The sequence below is a fragment of the Crocodylus siamensis genome, chromosome 1, assembly GCF_052110815.1.
Source record: "Crocodylus siamensis isolate JL-2025a chromosome 1, ASM5211081v1, whole genome shotgun sequence".
In the NCBI taxonomy this organism is placed as follows: Eukaryota; Metazoa; Chordata; order Crocodylia; family Crocodylidae; genus Crocodylus; species Crocodylus siamensis.
Window position 1 is genome coordinate 359,976,192 of NC_143395.1, and position 22,511 is coordinate 359,998,702.

Consider the following 22,511-nt stretch of genomic DNA (forward strand, 5'->3'; position numbering starts at 1 on the left):
TGGTAGCGTTCCATCTTGCAAGGGGCTGCTTCGGGCTGCCAGGAGTGCCACATGCCCGCACACATGTACATGGCCGGTAATACAACCAGGCAGCATGGAGAGCATCTCCCTGCAAGTAAATCTATGCAGTGGACAGGGAATAGGGGGTGTGGTGGGCCAGTAGGGGGTGCTCCTGCATTGAGCCACCCACCTCACTGCACCCAACCACCTTCCAGGCTCTGAGTGCCTCCCTGGGGATGCCTCACATCTGTCCAACCCCCTTGCTGAAGCACACCCACTAGCCTGGGGGTTCCACTGCCACCACCCAGGACTGGGCTTGATTCTGGCTCTGTGCACTCTGGGAAACACGAGCCTGGTAGCCCTCAAGGGTACATGATTCACTTCAAGAAATTGGGATGCTTCCCTCAGTCAGAAGCACAAGTAGCAGTCTCCCTTAGTCAGCCTAACCAAGGGGACCCCAAGGTATAATCTAGACCCACGCCTAATAAGTCTCCCACACCAGGTACAAAGGATAAGTTTATTGGTTACAAAGGGTAGGGTTAGATTAGAGTACAGGGTAGAGCAATATCAGAGAAATCCCATAGAGCAAACTCCTCTGGCTGGGTAGCCTTTGATCACACATCTGAGTTACTGCAAGCTATATATCTCATTAGATCTCAGGTAGTTTACTCACAAGTATCATCCAGAGGCAGGTGGAGATTTCCTCTGGAGGCAAGCAGTTCCTTGATCATGAGTTTTGAGAGAGAGAGCAAGTTTCAGATGGTCCAGCTCTTCTCTCTCTCTGAGCCTTTCTCATGGCTGCCGCCCACTCCTCCTGGGCAGTCCTTAACTTATATAGCCCTTGTGACCTCATTCACCTAGTCCAATGGAGGCCAGCACCTGTTGGCTGTCAGCCAACCAATTTGAAATGCATCACTAGTTGCTGGGCAGACTGGCAGTTCCTAGCTCCCCAGGGAGCCCAAGCCCCTCATCCAGGTATGTGATACCAGTCACATAGGCAGAGAGAGCAGGTTTCGCCCCTCCCTCAGGAATGTAGCCAGCTCAGGGTACCTAAAGAGATAAGGTAAGGAGTGTATCCTCTGCTGGGCCCATCCTAGCCAAATTGTCACAGAGCAGAGTTTTTGGGGAGAAACAGAGGTGGCCTTCTGCCACAGGGGGCACAGGGAGGCACAGATTGAGGCCCCCACAGTGAGGGAGGAAGTGAAGCAGGGGCTGGGCCCGGGGGCACTACCCAGCCAAGGTGGTACATGGGACCTGGGGCTGGGGCTGGCGCTGGGGTGTGGAGCAGGACAGAGCCATGGGTAGCTCATCCAGGAGGCAGGAGAAGCACAAGGGGGAATGTGGCCCTTCCTCCCCCAATCTGTGCACAGGGCAGAGATGGATGTGGGCTGCCCTCTGGAGGTTCAGGGCTGTGCTGCCATGGCAAGGCACCCCCTGCCTGCCCACCAGCAGCAGGGACAGCAGCAGCATGGAGTTTTGTGCTTCATGTTGTTGGGTGGGGAGGGGGCAGCCAGCTGACAAGAGGCTCCTAGGGGAAAGGCAGCAGGGTGGGGAGCCCTGAGCCCACACCAGGCAAGTTGCATCCACCCCTGCTCCACTCAGCTTTGCTCCAGCCATGCCGCCAGCTGGGGAGGCAGGGGCAGAGGAGGAGGCAGGTATGTGTCCCACATTTCCATTTTGAACAGGTGGTCTCCTTAGTTTTGCCCCACAAGCCAAGTACATTTCATAATAGCACCTAAGTTAATGCACATGTTTTCATTCTATCCCGAGAGTAAGAAGTCTCTCAGTAAGACACATGCAAATTTAAAGGCTTTGAAGGCTAACCCTCAAAATCTAGTCAGTGCATTATTTTATTAAAAGCATTTTTTGCCGTATTGAGTATGAGCCCATGATTCTATAAGAGCAAAATTCTTGTCCAAAAATATTTCATTGAAAAGTTTATAGGTGTAAACACACATCATTTATTTAAGAAAAACATGATGCATGTATATAAGAGAGAAACAGTGGAAAAAACCCTGATCATACCCTATTCACTCTCACTTTCAGCATCTACTGTCTGTTCCTGTGTGACAGATCTATTTGTTATGCCACTGGGTATAGTCGTAGGCCCACCAAGTAATACTATAAGCCTCCCTTAAGAGGGAGGCCACTAAAGACATAACAACAGATTCCTTGGAACAACTAAAACCATAACAGGGATGGCAATGGAGGTCAAATGTTCAAAACAAATTCACCTAGGGAGGCCGCCAGCAGAGCACACCGGACAGTTTCCACTGGCCTTCAAATGAATCTAAGGAGCCAGTGGACACTGTCAAGTGCAACTCTGCCTGGAGACATGAGCAGACAAGGGACAAGAAAGTGGCCCCACAGTCCTTGGGATCCTCCGGTCCAGAGCCTCCTTCCTGGTGAGATAGATGGATACTGGGCAAGATGGACCTATGGTCTGTCCCAGTAAATGGCAGTTCTTATGTATAAGCATTTAAGTGACTGGAGACTTTCCAAGTGTTATTTCTATTAAAAGTCTGAAAGTCAGGCATTTCTAGGTATGTCTACATTGACGTTTAGGGTTGACTCTGAGGGTTGCCCTCAACCAACTTGAGCCACAAGAGCCATCCCTCATTGTCCGTAACAGCAATTCTCAACCAAGTTTCCACAGCACCCTGGGGTGCTTTAAGATCCTTTCAAGGGGTGGAAAGGATGTGGGGTGCAATACAGTTTCAGGACTGTTGGGTATGCAAACATGATTCACAAGGTAAGCCCAGAAATTTCACCAGGGAATTCATAGTACTAAAACTATTTTGACCCGCTATGGTCTTTCTGAGTTCTTTGCAAGAGAAGAATTGTTCTATTACTTTTCTCTGTCAAAAAAACAAGTCATAACTAAGAGCTGGCATTTACTAAAGGGTGCCTTAAATTTATCAATGGGTACATTACAACTCACACCAAAGCGTCCACATTATGCTTCCTGACTGAGTTCCAAATACACATTATGCTTCCTGAGCAAGGGAACAATGGGCTACCAAGAAGGCACCCCGTACTTCAGGAAGACTTCTGAGATGAGATTGGTTGGACTATGTTAGGAGTCAAGCTTTGGGGTCTTCATCATAGATGTTCAGCAAGTAACAGGTGACCTCAGTCCCAAATTTACAGGGTAGATATACCCTCTAGGTCAGTGGTGCTTTGGGTTCCGTGAGCCAGATGAGCGGTGAAGAGCCAGCCCACAGGCTTAATCAGGTCCTGCATCACCTCTGTCCAATCCTGTATGCCTAAATCAGCCCCACACCACCCCTTCCCAGCTCAGGCTCACACTGCCTCCACCCAGATCAGGCTTTCCATCATCTCAGCCTGGCTGTGCATACCTGGATTGGACCCATGGCATGCCTACCAGATTGGGCTCATGCTGTCCCCTGCCCAGATTGGGTCCCATGTTGCCCCTGCCTGGTCCTGTGCATGCTGGTTGGGTCCTTCAGTGCCCTCATCTGACTCCTTCCTTGCTGGGATTGGGCCCCATGCCATCCTGCACATCCAGATCAGCCCCACACCACTCTGTGCACCTGATCTAGCACTCAGGGCCATGCTATCCAACCAGCAGGACTTCCCATAGGTCCAGATATCTGGCAGCAGGGGAGCAGCAATTAAGGCAGCCATTGGTCCCCTACCACCAAATTTTTGGACCCAGAGAGAGCTGCCTGGGCCAGATTACCTGGCTCCATGGGCCAGATCAAACCTGCTCTAGGTCAAGGTTCCACAAATATCCTAAATTTTGCTTCCATCTTTTTCCGTGATCAAAATGAACCACCACTAATATATATATATTAGTTCATTTTGATCACAGAAAAATGTGGATTTTGGGTGACATTTTTAAATCCAAAAACTGGGGATATTTTTTTATCAGACAAAACTGGGATCCCTGTTCATTATATATGACTGACCACTATTCCAAATCCTCTTCTGCTTCACCTGACCTCATGTGGACAGTGAAAAATGCTGACAACTTGCCTCTTATTCTCCAGATAAATTTCATGCGGAACTCATAAATTTCTCATAGATGCAAACAAGGAAAACTGTGATCTACTTTTAATTTCAACCATGCTGTTGTTAGTAGGCAAATGCATAAATTTAGAAGGCCATCAGTTCATAAAGCTCAACGTATGCTAGCAAATGCTTATGGTTGTCAATTTTCTAGATACAAGGAAGTTCCATAAAGTTCTGTGTATATGGAAATGTGATGATTTAACCAGAGATAAAACTAAGAGTCAGCACAAAGTGACAGAAGATCCTTCTTGACTTTCTCGATTTTTATGCTGTGGCCTTTGTCAGCAAATCTGAATGTCATTCAGAGACATCAGAACCGAAAAAGGACTTGCTCCTCCTGTAATTCACTTTGTGCCTTTAGGCATCTTTCTGAATCCCTATGGAGCCATATCCCCAGTCCACAGGCCACATCCAGCCCATGGCACCATGTCATCCAGCCTGAGAGGCTCACTATCGATCTGTGGGGCCTTGAGTGGGCCATGGCCCTGCACACTAGATCCAGCATGCAGGAAGTATAGGGCCTATTCCCAGAATCCAATCCCAACCAGACAGAGGTAGTGCAAAGTCCTGAGGCCCAATCCTGGCCAAACAGGAGTTGTCTGGTGCCCTGAAACCCAATCCTCACTGAGCAGGGGCAGTACAGGGCCCTTGGAGCTGGATCCAGCTTGCTGAAGGTGGCACAGTCTCCCTGGAGCCAGATTGCACTCAGGTAGGGGTGGCATGGGGCCCTAGAAGTCACATCCGGCTGGGTGGGGGTAACATAGAGCCCTTGGGAACTGATCCCAGCTGGGTGGACGTAGCATGGAGCCCATGGAGCTAATCTTGGTATGTGGGGGCACTGCAGGCCCAGATGTGGCCTGGGGACCAACCCCACACCATTCATTTGGTCTACAGTGCCAAAACTACGAGCACCACTTCTCTAGACCAGCATTTCTTAATGGATGGGTTATGATCCATGCCCAAAAGTGGGTTGCAAGAATGTATGAAAGGGTTTCAAACAATCAGAGGAAAACATGGAAAATCACAGATTCTTTCCTTTAAAGGAGCTTCCACTTGCAGGCTGTCAGAGTTCCAGCCTTCAAGGGGCTGCCTGGGGCTGAGAGAAGTGGGAAAAGGGTGATCAGCCAGGGGGTACCATGTGCTTGCATGCAGGTGCACACATGCATGTGGCAGCCCAGCTGCATACAGAGCAGCCCCCACAGCTTGCAGGTAAGACTATGGGGTGGGTGGATGATAGACAACACACTGGGGAGGCAAAGGTGATGTGCCGGTGGGTACGTGCCCCCCACCCCAGATTTGTGTGCACAGGGTTGAAGCCTGGCTGGACTGGTACAGGCAGGAGCCACCTTCACAGCCCAGCAAACAGAACCCGGTGCAGGGAGGCAGAGCAGGACAGTGAAAATGTATGAGGAGCAATGGATGGGAGGAGGGCCACGCTGCCCTCACCTTCTCTCACTGCCACTACTCCCCTCAGGCTGCAGCTCTACTCCAGATGAGAGGTGGGGTGACAGGCAGCACAGGTGGCATGAGGGGAGTGGCAATGGCCAGGCCATGGCAGTGGGATAGAGTCACAGCCTGGTGTGCAAGTGGCTGATGGTGGGAGGATGTGAGAACAGTGCAGCCCCCGCTTTCATTATTACTCATGCTGCTGGTGGTGTGGCTGGCACAGGAGTCCTGGCGGCGGTGGTGGCAGCAGCAATGAGCCTGGATGCCCCACTCCAGATTCCATCCGCTGGTCCATGGAGCTGGCTCCTGCCTGTGCCAGTCTGGCCAGGCTGTAGACCCATGCCCACTGTGGGTGCACATACTGTGGGCTGGGGCCTGGAGCCAGGAGGCAGTGGGTCAGGAGTGAGAAACATCATCAGGACTGGGGGGGTGCAGGGTTATGGGTTGGGACTGAGGGGTACCTGCAGGGCAGGGGACTGAGAGTTGGGAGTGAGGGGCATCATCAATTTACATTGTGCAAACTGCAGAATGATGAATGTCATTTGGGCACAATGGAGGGCCCCACGTTGATCTTGCTGTTTTCCTGTTGATGTTAATTTTTGTCTTCAAAATTAAAACTGTTGAGCTGCTTTAACTATAGTGTGTAGTAAGTATTTTAAGGCTAAAATATTTGTATGTTTTCTACTTAAACTTTTTAGTGCATCAGGACTGACCATCAATGTTTACAAATGGGTCCCACTACAAAAAAGTTTGAGAACCACTGCTCTAAATCACATTCTTCACCTACATTGAGAAGGAAATCAAAAATTGGACAAGGTCATAGAAGAAAAAGACAACATCTACTGCATATTTCCCATCCCCCTAGGCAATACCATAGCAAGGAAGTTTGGCATCTGGGGCAAGCCTGCAGCAGCAGCTCATCCTTGCCCCACTCACAGGTCCAGGGGGCACCCCCTTCCCCCCCTCCCCATGCTTGCCTGGAGATTCACGCAGCAGCAGGAGTCGCCCTCCCCTCATGCCCCCTCCACACCTCCCTCCCCCCTTAGACCAGCCGCTCATGGTTTCATCCCATGCCCTGCCCTGGCTGGGCAGCACCTGTTGGTACCCCTTTGCTTCAGCAACTGGGATGGTTGGGCCCCCCACCCCTTCCTAGGAGACCAGGAAGGTCTTTCAGCAGACACAGGAGTGAAAACATCTGGCCACTCTCCAAAATACAATCCTTGTACTTAAGAAATTAGCACTAATGAACCACTTCAGGAGTTAATTATGTCATAAGTAATTCTAATTTCCCATTCTAGCTCCTACCTTCTAGGAAAAGATGGCAGCAATAGAAGGTCCAATGAAAGAGACTAAGAAAGAAGAAAGCCATATTGATACCAAGGGGGAAAATCCTGTTGTCACACTGAGAAGTTTGCCCCATCTGCGTTGTGCTATTTTTGACTTATGAATACCTAATCTTGCCCCCGTCACTGCTTGCCTCACAACTATATTCAGAGATACACAGGGAACTCTGGAAACAGAAACTTAACAATTTTTTCCTCCCCATTTGAAAAAAATATACAATAATACTCTATCTGAAACTGGGATCTCAATGCTAAACTAACACGAGTAAAAGGTTTTGTGATCAACAGAATAAAAGTAGCCTGTGAGTGCTAACAATTATTTTAATTCAAAAGAAACAAAACGGATCCCTTTGTCCTTTAAAATATTCCTAAAAGGGAGAATGAGGAAAGGCTAAATCAGGGTGCATCTGATCCCTGAGAACTTTACTGAGTCCCAGAGAATCTGTGTTTTTAAGGCTTTATTTTTTGTCACAATAAAAGGGAGAAGCAGAGATGCTTTCATTTCAGATGTCTCAAATTGTTTTATTAGTGAATGTATACAGTGGTCTATATTATGCATAAAGCATTTGCACCTCATGTTTGCTAACATAAACAATGATTCCATAATAAGGAACAAATGGAACAGGTTAATGCTCTGGGTTATCCTCAGCAGGTGTATGGTAATGTTCTGTGGTGTTTAAATATGCATTTTCCACAGAAGATGCTAATTTTGAATCTTAAATCCCAGTCTTTAACACAGCTATATGCAGATATTTTCTTCCATAATGTATGGCTCACCCTGCCATGCACCTTGCTTTGATTGGTCCCCATTACAAACCAGAAGAAAGGCAAAATGTCAATTAACTGAGGCCCCTGGCAGACATTACACTTAATTAACATGTTAAACAGGGAGCTGCAAAGCAAGGCACTTGACACATCCTAGCCACAGGGACTCTGGGATCCAGGAGTTGTACCCCGATCCCAGGGTTGCCATGAGTTGCACAGGTGGTTTTCTGGCAACCATGGAACACAAGGACCTCGGGATCAGAAAACCTTTCCTCAGTCCTGGGGTCCTGATACAGAAACCCTACAAAAAACTGGATGTGCAGTACACAAGGCTTTAGAACTAGTCCCGGGCCTGGGATTGACAAATCAATTGACAATTGACTGCATCATAGTCTCATACTCCGGTTCCAGGCCTAGAAGCACACTGGAGTCTTGAACTGGTTCAAGAACAGTGCCAGGGCCTGGCTGACAGTTCACCCTTGGCTGTCAACACCTGGCTTTCAATCTGCTGGTGCACTAGCAAATAGTAATAGTGCAATTGGGATCTGATGTGTAATCCTAAAATTGCACATCCTGCCATGTACACGTGGGATTGGGGATCAGATCCCATCATGTCTTTAAATGAACATATGCCAGGGGCCTGAGATGCACAGGTAAGCATAAAATCAGTTCAGGCCAAAATAAATAATAAAAGCTATGCCTTAAGAATCTAAAATGTGCATCATTACAAGAGATGCCATGCCTTTTAATCCTAAAGTTATTTATCCTTCATACAAGGTTGGCAGCAAGGTTGATACAAGGTTCTCACTTTTGCAAGTTATGGTATCAGCTATTAGTTATTTACACTAAAGGAAGAAGAATCCCTTATCATTTTACAGTTTGATATATCTTGACTATAATATCATTGTTTATCAGCGATATAACAAGGCAGCTCTATGACTTTGGCACTGGTGGCACATGAAACAATACCAGTTGCCATGCTTTGGTGGCAGCACAGACAGCCACCAGCTGTGGCTGTAGATATTTTTGCACCCTACCCCAAAGGTGATGTCCAGGGCTGCTGCCTTGGCTGCCATCCTCAGTTATGCTATTGTTTTTTTACACTGTCCCACATGACAGTCTCATAGGTAAATTCAAGAAATACTGTCTAGGTGAAAACACCACATAGTTAATGCATGGCTACCTGAAAAACTGTGCTCAGAAAGTAATGATGAACAGTTTTCTGCCTAAAAAGTTCAAGCAGGAACTTGCAGGATTTTCCTTACATCTAATGTTTTCATTAATGACATGATCAATAAAATAAAGCATGCACTTATCAAATTTGTAGATGACACCAAACTGGGAAGAGTCAAAAGGATAGGATTAGAATTAGAATTCAAAATGATCTTGATACATTGAAGAAATGGGCTCAAAATTACCATTACTCAGTATGAGATATATTAACAGGAGTATCATCTCTAAAACATGGAAAGTAATTCTTTTGCTTTATTCCTCACTGATGAGGCCTCAGCCATACTCCCAGTTTGGGACACCATTGTAAGGGATCAGGGCAAAGGCAATCTTGTCTAATGGTTAGAAAGCAGGGGCCCAGGGCTGGGTCAGAGGATGGGAGCCATGGCCATTTTTACACGTGTTCAGTGGGTTGGAGTGGGGCACTTTAATTAGAAAGCTGCACAGCATCAAACGAGCTTTAGATAAAGTGCCCCTGCAGCAATGTTGAAGCGCAGGAATACTGATACACAAGACACAGAGGCTGCTGACACACACTAATTAATATGCTCCAACAGACTCAATTAATCGAGTCTGCTCTGATGCACTGTAATCACAGCATGTTGGAGCAGCGCCCCTGCACATCTACAGGCACCCCATATTACCAAATCCAGAGGGAAATACAGTGGCAGAGTCCACTACACAGTCTAGGGATCAGGATCCAGAGATCGAATGCCAATTGCCAATCCAAGGGATAATCCATAGGGCAAAGTCCAAGAGTAGGGCCAAATTGGGATCAGGAGCCAGGAAGCAGATCCACAGGGAAATCCAAAACCAAAGTCCAGAGTTAATCCGAAACTAGGTTTGTTCATCTAGCATAGAGGAGGACTGAAGGGAAGCTATGAAAGTAATCTTCCAATATGTAAAAGGCTATTATAAAGAGAAGAGCGATCACTTGTTTTGTATATCTACTGGGATTAGGACAAGAAGAAATTAACTTAATTTGCAGCAAAGAATATTAGGCAGTAGGGACAATTTCTAACTTCAAGGGTTGGAGGAGGCTACCTAGGGACGTTGTAGAATATCTTCCACTGTGGGTTTTTATCAGCTTGGACAAGCAACTACCAAGAATGTCCCTGAGGTATAGCTCACCCTGCCTCACGCAGAGGGATGTCTAAGTCTCTTGATGGCTTTATTCCAGCCTTTTATTCCTATGAGTTTGTTTTTTAGCAAAAGACAGTGGCTCACAACCACTGTACCAGCCCCTGTATTGATGCCATTAACAGCCATAATACCAATGGCCAATAACAACACTATCATTCTACAGTTGGGTATCCACTCTGGGTCACTCAGTTTCAGCACTGTTACCATTAATATTGATGCAATGTTAGTTATAAGCATGTACAGTGAAACTCAATCTGAGACCCTCCTAGAAGGAGTGAACTTCTGAACCAATGACCTACTTAGAGGTGGTGACCATGCGTAGGTGTGCATCTGGATTTGGAAGGAAGACAAAGAGTGATTTCTGAAGTAAATGTGAGAGACAGCTTTGAGTGACAGAAAGGTATCAGAGTACAAATGAAAAGGATTGGTGGTGAGTGTGATGGACAGGCAGGGAGTTGTCAAGCGTGATTGTTATATAAGGATGCTGCAGAAGTGTCTCTTCTCTGCACGTGCCTGGGTGTTCTGTTGAGAACTACCCTATCGCCCATCAAGAATAACAGTAGGGGGGAGGGAGTAGGCAGGAATGGATCCTCATGCCCACCTCACCCCACCCCCTATCTGGGCCTGCTCCCCCCGTCCCTCCTGTTGCTTGGGGTCCAGACCCACTCCCACCCTCCATGCCACAGCATTCGGGGAAGGAAGGAGCAGGCCCAGCCCCAATGTGTGGGAGACCAGGCCTGAGGGTGGGAAGAAGCCACCCTGCCATGGTGGTCAGGGAGGGAAGCAGTGGGCCCGGGCTGACCCGGCAGCAGTGGGAGGGCAGGAGGAGCAGGCTCAGGGCTGCACTCTTTCAAGCTTCTCCACATCCATTTTTAATTGTGGAGCCCAAAACTGGATGCAGCACTCCAGCTGTGGCCTCACCAAGGCCAAGTACAACGGGAGAATGACATCCTGGGATTTGCTTGAAGCATCTATGGATGCAAGCCAGCATTTTGCTCGTTTTACTAGCTGCAGCATTACACTGATGTCTCATATTCATCTTGTGGTAAATCATGACCCCCAAGTCCCTTTCATCCATAGTGCTAGCCAGCATAGCACTGCTGATCCTATAAGGATGCTGCAGGTTTTTCCTCCCAAGGTGGAGAACCTTGCATTTTTCGGTGTTAAACACCATCAGGTTCTCGTCCGCCCATTTGCTGAGCCTGTCAAGGTCTGCCTGAATCACCGTTCTGTCCTCAGGTGTGGATGCTTTAGCCGACCCCACTCCCCTCCCCTCCACATGATGCCACCACCACCATCACCACCAAGGAGGAAGGTAGGGGGCAAGGCCAGCTCCGGTGGCCTTGTGTCCCTCCCCACCCCCCAACTCCACTCCATCGTCGCCACCTGCAAGGATCAAGGCAGGGGGGCAAGGCCAGCAGTGCTTGCCCACCCATTCTGTCTGCTCCCTTGCCACCACCTCCAGGGATAAGGGCAGTGGGGGTGAGGTTAGCTATGCTGGCCTCACTCACCCCACCACCCCACTCCATCCCCTGTGTCCCCACCATCGTGGTGGCACTCCGCCACCTCCTGTCCCAACACATCTGCGCACCCTGACTGGCTGTTTGTCAACCAATCAGAGCGTGAATAAAGCATTATGGACAGACAGACAGACAAAGTCTTTTATAATATTAGAATGGCTAGATCACTCCAGAACTGAGTTTGTGTGTCTGGGAGAGCAAATCTGAATCCATATGCTTGCTAGAGTTCTGTAGTTATTTTCTGTGTGAGTGGCCAGACCACTCCAGGTCCAAAGCAGCCTCTGTGAAGAGGGACCCATTTGTATCAGCACCACTACAGGAGAACTCAAACTTTGATGAAGAAGATATCTAGCAGGAAGCAGAAAGATGTCTGCACAGGAGACTAATGTAAATATATCCTCCTCTGTTCTTGTTGGTCAAGTAATTTGCATTGTCCGAGTTCATCTCTTGAACTGTGTTGGTACCCATTGTTGTCATTATTTTTAATTATTCTTCTCTTTTCTTTTATTATGAATAAATTCTTGTGTTTTGTGTTTACATCTCTAATTTCATTTTTTTTCACCTAATACACTGAGAAAACCAAGCTGGGCATCCTAGCCAGCATTGTTGGTCAGCTTGGCTTATCTAACCCTTTTGACCAGCCCTTTCCAAGGCCTGATAAAAGTAGCAGCCAATCCCTCCTTAGATTTGGCCCTCAACATGGGTCCTGTACAGTATGCTAGCCAGTGACCGAGTCCCCATCAACCTTATAACTGTTTAATACTTGGCTAAGGGTACTTTGGACTGCCAGGCGCTACAGCTACAAACCCAGAAGCCATGACTGATCACATAAGAAATGCTAGAGAATAAAAACTGGATGGACAGCAAGACTTCATTTGAACTACTGTTATTAAAAGAAGGAAACCATTGCAATTTTATTGATAATATTTAAAGATGTCTTTTTCAAGCTATTCAAAGTCTTGGAACATTAGACTTGGGCCTTGTCTAAAAGGTACCCTTACAGTAGGTCCCAGAATAACTATATTTGTTAGTGGGGGATTTTTTTTACTGGAATACTTGTTTCACTAAAATCCCAAGTGCAGACACAGTTATAACACTATAAACGTAACTTATAAGCTGCAATCATTTATTCATATTCATGTACCCCCCTGAAGCAACTTTATGTCAACAGGCCTGTATCCACACTAAGGACATTGGACTGTTTTACCAATGTATAGCTTGCTAGTGTAGAGTCCCTGAAGAGATGGATGAGTTAGCAGGGTGCAGGTGATAATCTCTATGTGCAGCATAACTTCAGTTTAAATCAGTCTCGCTAACAGGAGGATGGTAGCTTTGAGTGTGCACACATATGTCTGTAATGACTGGTTTGTTGGCTCACACAAAAGGAAATGAAATCCGGTCCTACTAGGCTTAACGCTTTAGCTATTACAGCTTGATCTATGGCTTTATCCCCAGGGTTATGATCTACTCAGATCCTCTGCAGATCAGATAGAGGGACATACACACATACTCTGGTACTCTTAGATGCATACATGTGGCTTGATCTTTCTGAATTAAAAAAATATATATAAACAGCTGGGTAAATGTGTAGCTTACTGCTGCTGAACTGATGAAGTCAGAGCAATCAGAACAAAGAATGAAGGTGCAGGTAAAGCCAAAGTGCATAACTGAGCAACCTATTTTTGTTAAAAAATAACTGATTAACTGAAAAATACTAAGGAACTAGAACTCTTCATTTGAATTCAGAAAGAGAGTTAAAACAAATAGGAATGAAATTCCTCAAGAAGCATCAGCAGAGATTGTAAATCATTGTTTTCAAAGAAATCCCAAATAATGTAGATTTAGAAGGAAGTTGCACCAATAGAGCAGTGGTGGAAAGACTGTGACTGCATGCTGTATGGTGGCTCAGGTTGGTGGTGTTAGTCCCTGTTTTGGGGAGCCCTGTTGCTCACTGATGCAAAGAGTAGCAGTCTCTACTGAGGGGAAAAAAGAGATTCCATCTCATGGTTTACAAATGTAGGATTGAATTGATGTTACATTATGAGCAATGACTAGTGAAACTGTTTCCAACAGAATGTTTACACAGTTGTCTGGAAGCATATTGTTTGCCTACTTTTCACAGCCAATTTATATTCTATCCACATAGCAACATGCATGAAAATTCAGACAAAAACACAGATGCACAAAAAATCCCCGGCATGCTATTATTGCTACTGAGTGTTTGTATCACAGTAGTACCTAAAAGGCACAATGTGCAGAGGAGCCTATTATGTCAAATGCTCAACTAAAACAGAGCAAGAAGCAGGCCTTCCCTAGTGAAGCCCACAACACTATTTACAGACAGATGTAGCAAACAACGATTTGGGGGATAAGAGCAAAGAGAGAGTCATAAAAACATCCATTTACACAGACCAGATCCATGGTTTACAATCAGTTACTTTTTAATATCAATGTACCTTGTAAACAAATAGGAAACATCTCAGAAATCCCTACTGATCAATCCCTATTGATCTGTAATCAGTTGGCAATTTACTATAGCTATCACAGAAGAAGTTGGCATTAATATGAATTTTAAATTAGTCCAGAGAATGAGACTTATGGCTTAGTGCATAAATCTTAGGTTTTGTATCTCTTACATAACAGTCAGCATGTAAAAAGCAGGAAAGTATTTGTCTCAGAAGTAAATACTTTGAATAATGGCTGTGCCATCGACGGAGAAAAAGCTGAAAATAAGATGCTAGTACATCTATATAAGAAGAGGGTAGGCTATGAAGAAAATACAAAAACGCTTGTATTTGGCCTGCTGAATAGGACTCAAGACAAACAACATGTGACAAGCCAGAGACAATTGTGTAACATTGTCTTGAAATGATTTGAAAGGGAGCAGGGGGGATGTCAGGAACGCCAGAATGTCTGAAGATGAGGCTGAAAAGAGTTTTGAGTTAGACTTCTAGGATGCTTGTACACATGACACGGGTTTAGTCCTTCAGGGTTGCATTCTATGCCCCCTAAACTGAAATGGTGAATTTTTCATTGAAACCTTGGGTTTTATTTTTCTGTTGCTGTATACATGTAATTTGCCTGGCAGCCACAGGTGCCAGCAAGGGGCCTGACTGGGTTTTTTTTGACAGAGCCTGCCTACCTTTCCCACAGCTGGGGAGCAAGTTGCCAGCCAGCTGAGCAGCCCCTGAGCTTCTGGTCCTTCCCTCTGCAGCAGTGGCTCCCCCTGGGGCTGGCTGGGTGGGCTGCTAGCGGGCTGGGTGCTGCCCCAGCTCAGAGGTGCCCAATCCAACTCTTCCCTGAGCCTGTCCAGGTTTCCAGCACCTTGTGCACCATCCCTTTCACCTTCTCTGGCTGCCAGCACACCCAGCTGCCTTCCTACTGCCTCCCTACACTGCCCATTCCTGGGCAGCCTTAGGCATCCTGGTAGCTACAGGCACCTGCTAAAGGCAGAAGCAGCGAGGGACCTGATCCTTTTTTTCAGGACAGCCTGCCTGCCTTTCCCTCAGCCGGATGAGGGGGGGCGAGCTGACAGCTTAATGGCTGCAATATTCCAAGTTCCAACATTGCAAATTAAACTACATCAGGATGTGGTTGAGTTTGATGGTGCAAACTCATTTAAAAACCCCAAAACTCGCAATTGTGTAAAGTGTGACACCATTAAGCCACACAAAAGGACATTTTCATCACGTGTACATGGTAACATCATCATGTGTACAAACACCCTTAGTGCTATGAACTTGAGGGAAAAGGTCAGGTCATTAAAACATTTGGTTGAACAAAGTTTCAAGATTTGAATATAGACTGGAACTTGGGATCATGGGACTCCCCATGACAAGGCTGAATTATGGGCTGGATGGGGCTATTGTTAACAATGATAAAGGGAGGCTTGGGGAAGGAATGTAAGGAGCTCTATTTTAAACAAGTTATATTTCAGCTCATGTACAGGAGGAGGTCAGAGAGACAACTAGATGCATAAATGGAAAAAGTATCAGATCAAGAATGGACCTTCAAAGAAATTCGTTTCTGAATTTGTTCCCAGGCTTCTGTTCATAGTGAAAAGTCATGGTAATTATTGAAATAATTAACACCACCCAGCCCCTCAAATGTGGAGAGAAAATGAAACTGCTGCCTTTTCTTTTATTAAACAGAGATTCATTTGGGCTGCTGTGGATTATTTACCAACCAATGTTAACTATGCTGGTTGATCAGATTACTGCATCAGCAACTCAGTGGTTTTCAAATTCACTTGGCACATTTTCAGGAAACAGATGCTGATACCTGATAAGTGACAGCACCTGGCTTAAACATGTGTCATCAACTCATCAACCTCAGACCTCTCAAGAAGAATTGCAGCTTGGTGGAGAATCTTAACCAAACCAACCAGCATATATCTGTACAGGGAAATAAAGCCTCTCTTACATGCTTGCTGACATATTGATTCACAGCTCATGTTTTTCCAGGAGCTGTTTAAGCACTTGAAGCCAAATGAGTGGAATGATTCTGTTTCAAAGGTTTGGTCAAGTTGCCTTCCTGCTGACTCAAAAGTTTCCCATTTGTTACAACATGACTCAAAAGGCTACAGAACCCAAGCTGAATTTTCAAAATAATTATTTATTAAGCAAAAATGAATCATTTACATCTACTTATGCAGATTTGTCTTGGGGCAAAGACATCACTGTGCATCTAATAAAAGAAATACAACATTCATAGCATTTTTGTAACTGGGCAGCTCCTTATTTAATATTTTCTCACATGATTAAGGGGCAGATATTGACAATGAAGAAAAACCTTTTAGAAACAGTAAATAAAAGTAAAGTAAGCATCCAGAATTATGAGATATAAATAGCATAGGTTGGATTCTCTCGCTAATGCTAATGGAGTTGCACCAAGAATGAATTTGACTCCAGGCTAATTGAGTTCAGATTAACCTAATTACAGAATGCCAAAAAAGGCTGAATGGAAGCATGCAGATAACATAGGTTCTGTTCTAGTGCAACATCTGGCATGCATAAAAGACCTCGCCTATAGATCACTGGGGTCAATGGAAATATGTCCATTGTATTCAGTTAGCATTCGATCAAGCCCCAAGGACATAGCGCTGAGAACATGTAACTATTTAAGGTTGTTAATATATGCAGGTGCCTTCTGGAGTGCAGCTTTTAAGAAAGTGATGTAGGGTAGTCCTGCTGTCTAAATACCTTAGCAGATTGCAAGAAAGGAATTATTATATAGCAATGGCCTTTCTAGCATTTCATCTTAATCTATGAGTTCTCTTCATAGATCAAGTCTTAATTCTCTTCTAACTTTAATCCTTTAGCGGTATATGGCAGCAATGTTATATATTTTATTTAGCAGTATGTGAGACCTATATATAAGGGAATTCTTTTTCTTCCATATTTTGAAGAATTATGAGGAAATGCAGTTTCAGCCTCTCTTTGTTACATCAAAATAGGCATTCACCTATCATCATTGTATTAAAGCACTAATTAAAACATGAAGAACCCCATCTTGCAAACAGTAATTCCCAGGTATAGCATTTATTATGATAAGTTATCTCTTCAGTGGAATTATTTGTCATACTAAACCCCATGCCCAATTGCTAGTTCTCTTCAGAGCAAACCTAAAATTAGCATTAATATTGTCCAGAGGAATATCAGACCTGTAATGGTCCAACTCTTCTATATATTCATATTACTGTAACATAGATTTAAAGGTTAGATCATGCCTAATAAGGTAGCCATCATTATAAATGTAAAGCCTTTGGTCACCAGGGTTGTAATTGATACTTTGGACTGTTTCTAACATTTTATCCACAATGATACTGATTTGACTTTCCTGTCCAGTCTTTGTGTCATAAGCATAAAAGATTTCTTCTTTCCTGGTGTTCAAAGTTCTTGTGGCATATAGAACACCACATATGATAAAGGCACTGGAAACAGATGGCTTGTACTGTTTTGTCTGCCAAGTATTTAGCACATCAAGTGAGGTCTCATTGAGTTTACTAATCACAATGTTACCAGTGCTGGCCTCAGTTGAATAAATTACCCACAATCCATTTTCATCCACAGAGAAGTCCATATCTTGCCACGCAACACCAGCATAAGAGAAACGGTTACCATAAACAGCATTTGGCAGAGCTTTCCTCAAAACTATGGTATTTGTATTTAAATCAAGTTTGGCTATCTCTCTCGAACCATAATAATTAAAGTACATGAAATTTTTGTAAACTATAGTGCCACTGCCTTCCCCAAATGCCACTCGGTACTCTCTAGGATTTTTGTATAACAACAGGTCGTCATAGGAATTGTAAAGTCTGTAATATTCTAAGTATCTTGCATCTGGATTCAAAGGTGCAACCCAGTAAAGGTCCTTCTCAGGGGTAAGAGGAGAGTAATCCCTTCCCCAGGCACCATACTTGTAGGAAAATCCTCTCCAGTTCAACTGTATATTGTAGGGTTGGCTGACATTGAGAATTCCACCATGAGCACAGCTACCTGAAAACAAAGAGAAAATACAGGGTTTCAAATTGGTATGCTTATGAAACAGGCTTTTATGCAGTCCTTTTTAAGAACTCATTTTGCTGAAAAGAACAGAAATGCATATTTTGATTGTAGAAGATTCAGTTTGCATTAGTGTTTACGCTATGTAAACAGCACATCTGTGCTGCTTTCACTACTGTCATTGCTTCAGAAAAACGCATACCCTGGTATAATTTACATCAGTTTTGTGTACATTACACCTGGATAATGGGAAGATGGATAAGCAGTTACTGCAGGGTAGTTGCTGGCAGTAGACAAGTATTATTGCTCCTTGCTGTAACATGCCCTTTAGCAAACAGCTACCACAGGATGGAAATAGACAAAACCTAAAGCAGTGCAACTTACATCAGTAGAATTGTACTTTCACAATTCACTTGAACCATGTTCATGGTGAAAAAGCAACAGCAACAAATTATAGACATCGATACCCTTTGTCAGTACGCACTTAGTCAGTACACACTTGGAAAAACAAGTGATCAGTTTGCCATTCCAAATATGCAACCAAATTTCTGTTTCCACGTATCAAAGGTACTCACAAGATAAGCTATGAAATCACACATACTATTCAATTTCAGGATGAAAATATGGGAGACAGGGAAAGGGGAAAAGAGACTCTTAAATCACTGTACATCAGTCAGAGGTAATTAGTGATGCTGCCCTGCCTCTGTACATCAGGGAATTCTAGGAGGAGGAGGGAAAGTGAACAGAAGCAGCAGTTCCAGCGGCTCATTTCAGATTAGCACGCTGCTGTCAAAATCACAGCTTTAAAGCAATGCTTCACAGTGACCATGTCTATACAAGATGCCTACTGCGCAGTTGCTACTGCGCAGTCATTTAGTACTTGCATAGCCAAGTACATTGCAATTCATGCTCCGTGACACTACTGCACAGTAGTAACAAGCTACTGCGCAGTCAGCAACAAGCTACTGCGCAGTCAGCATCTCGTGTAGATATGGCCAGTGACTTCCATCTGAGGCCCTTAGATCAATCGCAGACACTAATAGGCCCAATCTCACTACAGCCCTATAAAGTATAGGTACATAGTTCCCTCAGTTCCCCCAAGACCACATGCCCAAGTTTAACCAGGACAGTCCTGGGTTTTCATACAATGTCCCAAGAACATCTTTCAGGACCACTGATCCTTATTTTTTGTATTTCATCCATCAAATTGTTTATTTTATTTATTGCTGCACAAGTCTTGTTCAGGATGTATAACTCTTATCAACAGAATTTGCTCTGTGTTTACCAAGACCAAACAGCCCAGCGGCATGAGCATGTAGGGTGATGAATAGGCTTGGGAATGAAGCGTAAATTTGAACACATTTGGACATTAGCAGTTCTTCAACGCAGTTCTTTGGCTCAAGGTGAATGTCAGTCACACTTGTCTATTGTGTCCTGATGAAGCCAGAACACAAAGTTACTGGAAAAATATTTCTGCTCAGAAATATACAGATGTCTGGTGAATCAGAAACTGCCACCAGCAACACTAACACTGTTTTTTAAGGTGTACTTTTGCCTGACTCTATAACTCTTAAGAGAAGTTGTCACTGAAGTGACCCAGATTTTTATTTTAAAAATATGGTGACCTCAGGTAACAGAGACACTGCTAAATGACCTGCACACACTAATACAGCAAGTTAGTGATCCTTCCAAGAACAGGACCATGATTTCCTGATTCTGTCAGGTGCTTTAACTACTAGAGTATGTTTCTTCTTACAGCAGAAGCCAGGCAAGACTTGAATGTCACGTTTCAGTTAATTGACCATGGTGATGGCTGTTGACATCATTAACACCTAGATCAACGTAACTGTAGCACACTTCTTTGGTTAAGATGCCACTGAAGCAAGTCACTTGTATTTTTATTTAGAATATATTGAGTGATTAGCCAGCCTGTGATGAGACCAGAAGAAGTGTCCAGAGCACTTCTTAATATGATATATGATTATAAGTCTTAGTGCAGAGGACAAACAATACTCATATAGAGACAGAAGTATCCTTTCCCACCACTAGCTGGTCCATGCTTAAGCTGTGTTGAAGAACATCTGTGGATCAGAATATGGAAGCTTCAGCAGCTACTACCTACACAAGATTCAAAGATGCCTGGGCTTGTGAGCAGAAACATCTCCTGAGCAGCTCACAAACAGATGGGAATGATTGGAAAACACTTGCCATCTGGAGAATCTAGTGTCTGCCAAATACCAAACACTGCTCCGGGGCAGAGGGATCCAAATGAACCCCTGCAGGATGATTTATCAGTATTTAGAGAGAGGGTTGAACTGCCTCTAGTCTAGAGTCATTTGTCATTTCTCTGTGGCCTTTCCTAGGAATCCTAATAATTCTGCAGAAACTACTGAGAATGTGTAGTTAGCTGTAACCGTGGTATTTCGTGAATACTTGTGAGGAATAAAACTCTGCCTGCCTTCCTCCTCTAAGAAGCCCTACTACTTCTTTCTCACAGTTGTATATATTTCCCTCATGTCTGTTCCCAGCCTGATCCCTTGTGCCAAAACGTATTGTGTGGAGAAAGAACTCACCCACTAACCTCCCTGAGAGTCCCTGATGTGGACGGGATCAGATTTGAATTAGGTGCTTGCTTATGGAGCTCGCTGAGTGCTGAATCACTGCATCATCCACTTGTCACTTTGGTCATACTTTTCTTGGTAAGTACCAAGAATTTGTAGGGCTTTTCATGCCACTGATCAGTCTTCTACCCCTGGAGTTCTCTGTTGGAAGGTGAGCTGAATTTTCTTCTTTTAATGAAAAATGCTGTCAACTACAGTTCCAATTCAGCATTGCAAATCAGCATCCTTGGCTTGGATCTGCACATGCTTATATGCTTTCCTGACTAAGGATGGACCACAGAGACATTCATTTCCAAATACAACACAAGAGAAACCACTGCTCATCCAGTCAGGCTGAATCTTCAGAAATGGCACTTAGGATAGCTAATGACATGGACACAGTACTTGCCAGGGACACAGATGCTTGGAGGTGCTTATGTATTGGTTAATGCAATGTAAGAAAGATAATGCAGACAAGAATGCAAAATGGTTTGCAGTTTGGCAGCTCTATGCATCATTTTGAACAGTTTGCTTTATATCTCTATTGTGTATTGGTACCACCGGCATTATAGCTCGTTTTTAACTCTGAACATATTGAATCTATTATGGCACTTAAATCACAGCAATCTTATCTCAGAATTAAATGGTTATTAAATACATCTCAAAAACGTTGATCTACTTAGAAAGATACTGCACCAAACCTTGCAGGTACTGAAGCATTATTGAACTCATATATATGCAACATCAAACCATTTTTCTTGTCATTAAACAGAACACCATTCCAGCTTGATTTTAATAATTCATACATTGTTTCATAAATAAAAAACAAACGTGTATACAGCAGAGAGACCTTTTACAAAAGAAATAATAAATTATTATTTCTTCCCTTAAAGAGATCTCTCTGCTGAACACTTGTTTGTTTTTTATTTATGAAACAATGAATTATTAAAGTTAGAAGCCTGCTCAGTTTTAATGATATCAAGAATTATTGGAGGTGCCACACAGCCTATGCTTGATTTTGATTTTTTGAAAACTCTTTCAGAAAATTTTTTTTTTTTTAAATCTGAGATATGTTTTGGAAGCTGATCTGTCTTCTGCACAGTTCAGAGAAATTTATTGTTGTGTATTTAATCTAAACCTCCCGCCCTTGTCTGGATGGTCTGGAAAAAATCCACAAAAGAGCCAAAGTCTTGTGTAATCTTGTAAATATTAGGAGACACTTGAAATGTTTCTGCGTGAATTATTCAATATTTTCTTCCTCCTATCTTCACTGTGTTGAGCTAATTGAAATCCTGGTGTGTGAATGGCATATTTTGTCTCTCCATCAGAGCTAAATTTTGAGGCAGGCTGATATTCATGTGGGGAATAAGGTAGAAGGGGGCAAGAACGTATGCTATTCTTTCATAGCAAGTGATTCATCTTGGGTGTGGTTATGCAAGGGACTGGAGGGCAGCATGCCTGCCTCCTGAGTTTATGGACGGTGAAGAGGTGTGGAGATGACAGGAATAGGCAGAGCCTTAGCTCTACATCCTCAGAGAGCCAAATTCCCAGCTATACATGGAATTTAGGGGTAGCTTTAGCAGTGAATGGCTACACCATCCCCTACTTCCAAACATTCCCAGAGAGAAGAGGAAATCAGAAGAAACTTGTAACTGTTTGAGCCACAATTTTTTTCTGAGCAGCTCCTGGGATAGCAGAGCCAGGCTTACAAAATAGTCTTCTCTGGGAAGGGCACAGTATTATTCCTTCTGATTGCTGCACACAGCCCCTCACAGCCCCGTTGGCTTCCCCTAGTATCGCTAAGGCAGCACATGGGCACAGGGGTCTAATTCACATGGAAGACACTGCAGAACTGAGCCCGTGTTTGTAATGATGCCCTGAAACTATCTGGTACTACAATGCTATGAAAGTTGGTAGTAACTTAAG

The 22,511-nt window shown here is 44.2% G+C and overlaps 1 protein-coding gene across 1 annotated transcript in view; it reads right to left on the reverse strand.

The window, feature by feature from the left end:
• Window positions 1-16,076: 16,076 nt before the first annotated feature.
• OLFM4 (olfactomedin 4) overlaps window positions 16,077-22,511 on the reverse strand; it is a 42,755-nt gene continuing 36,320 nt past the window's right edge. The window contains exon 7 of the mRNA XM_090031712.1: window positions 16,077-17,979. Within this exon, the coding sequence (XP_089887838.1) occupies window positions 17,177-17,979 (803 nt within the window). The 3' untranslated portion in view covers window positions 16,077-17,176. The remainder of the gene's footprint in view (window positions 17,980-22,511) is intronic.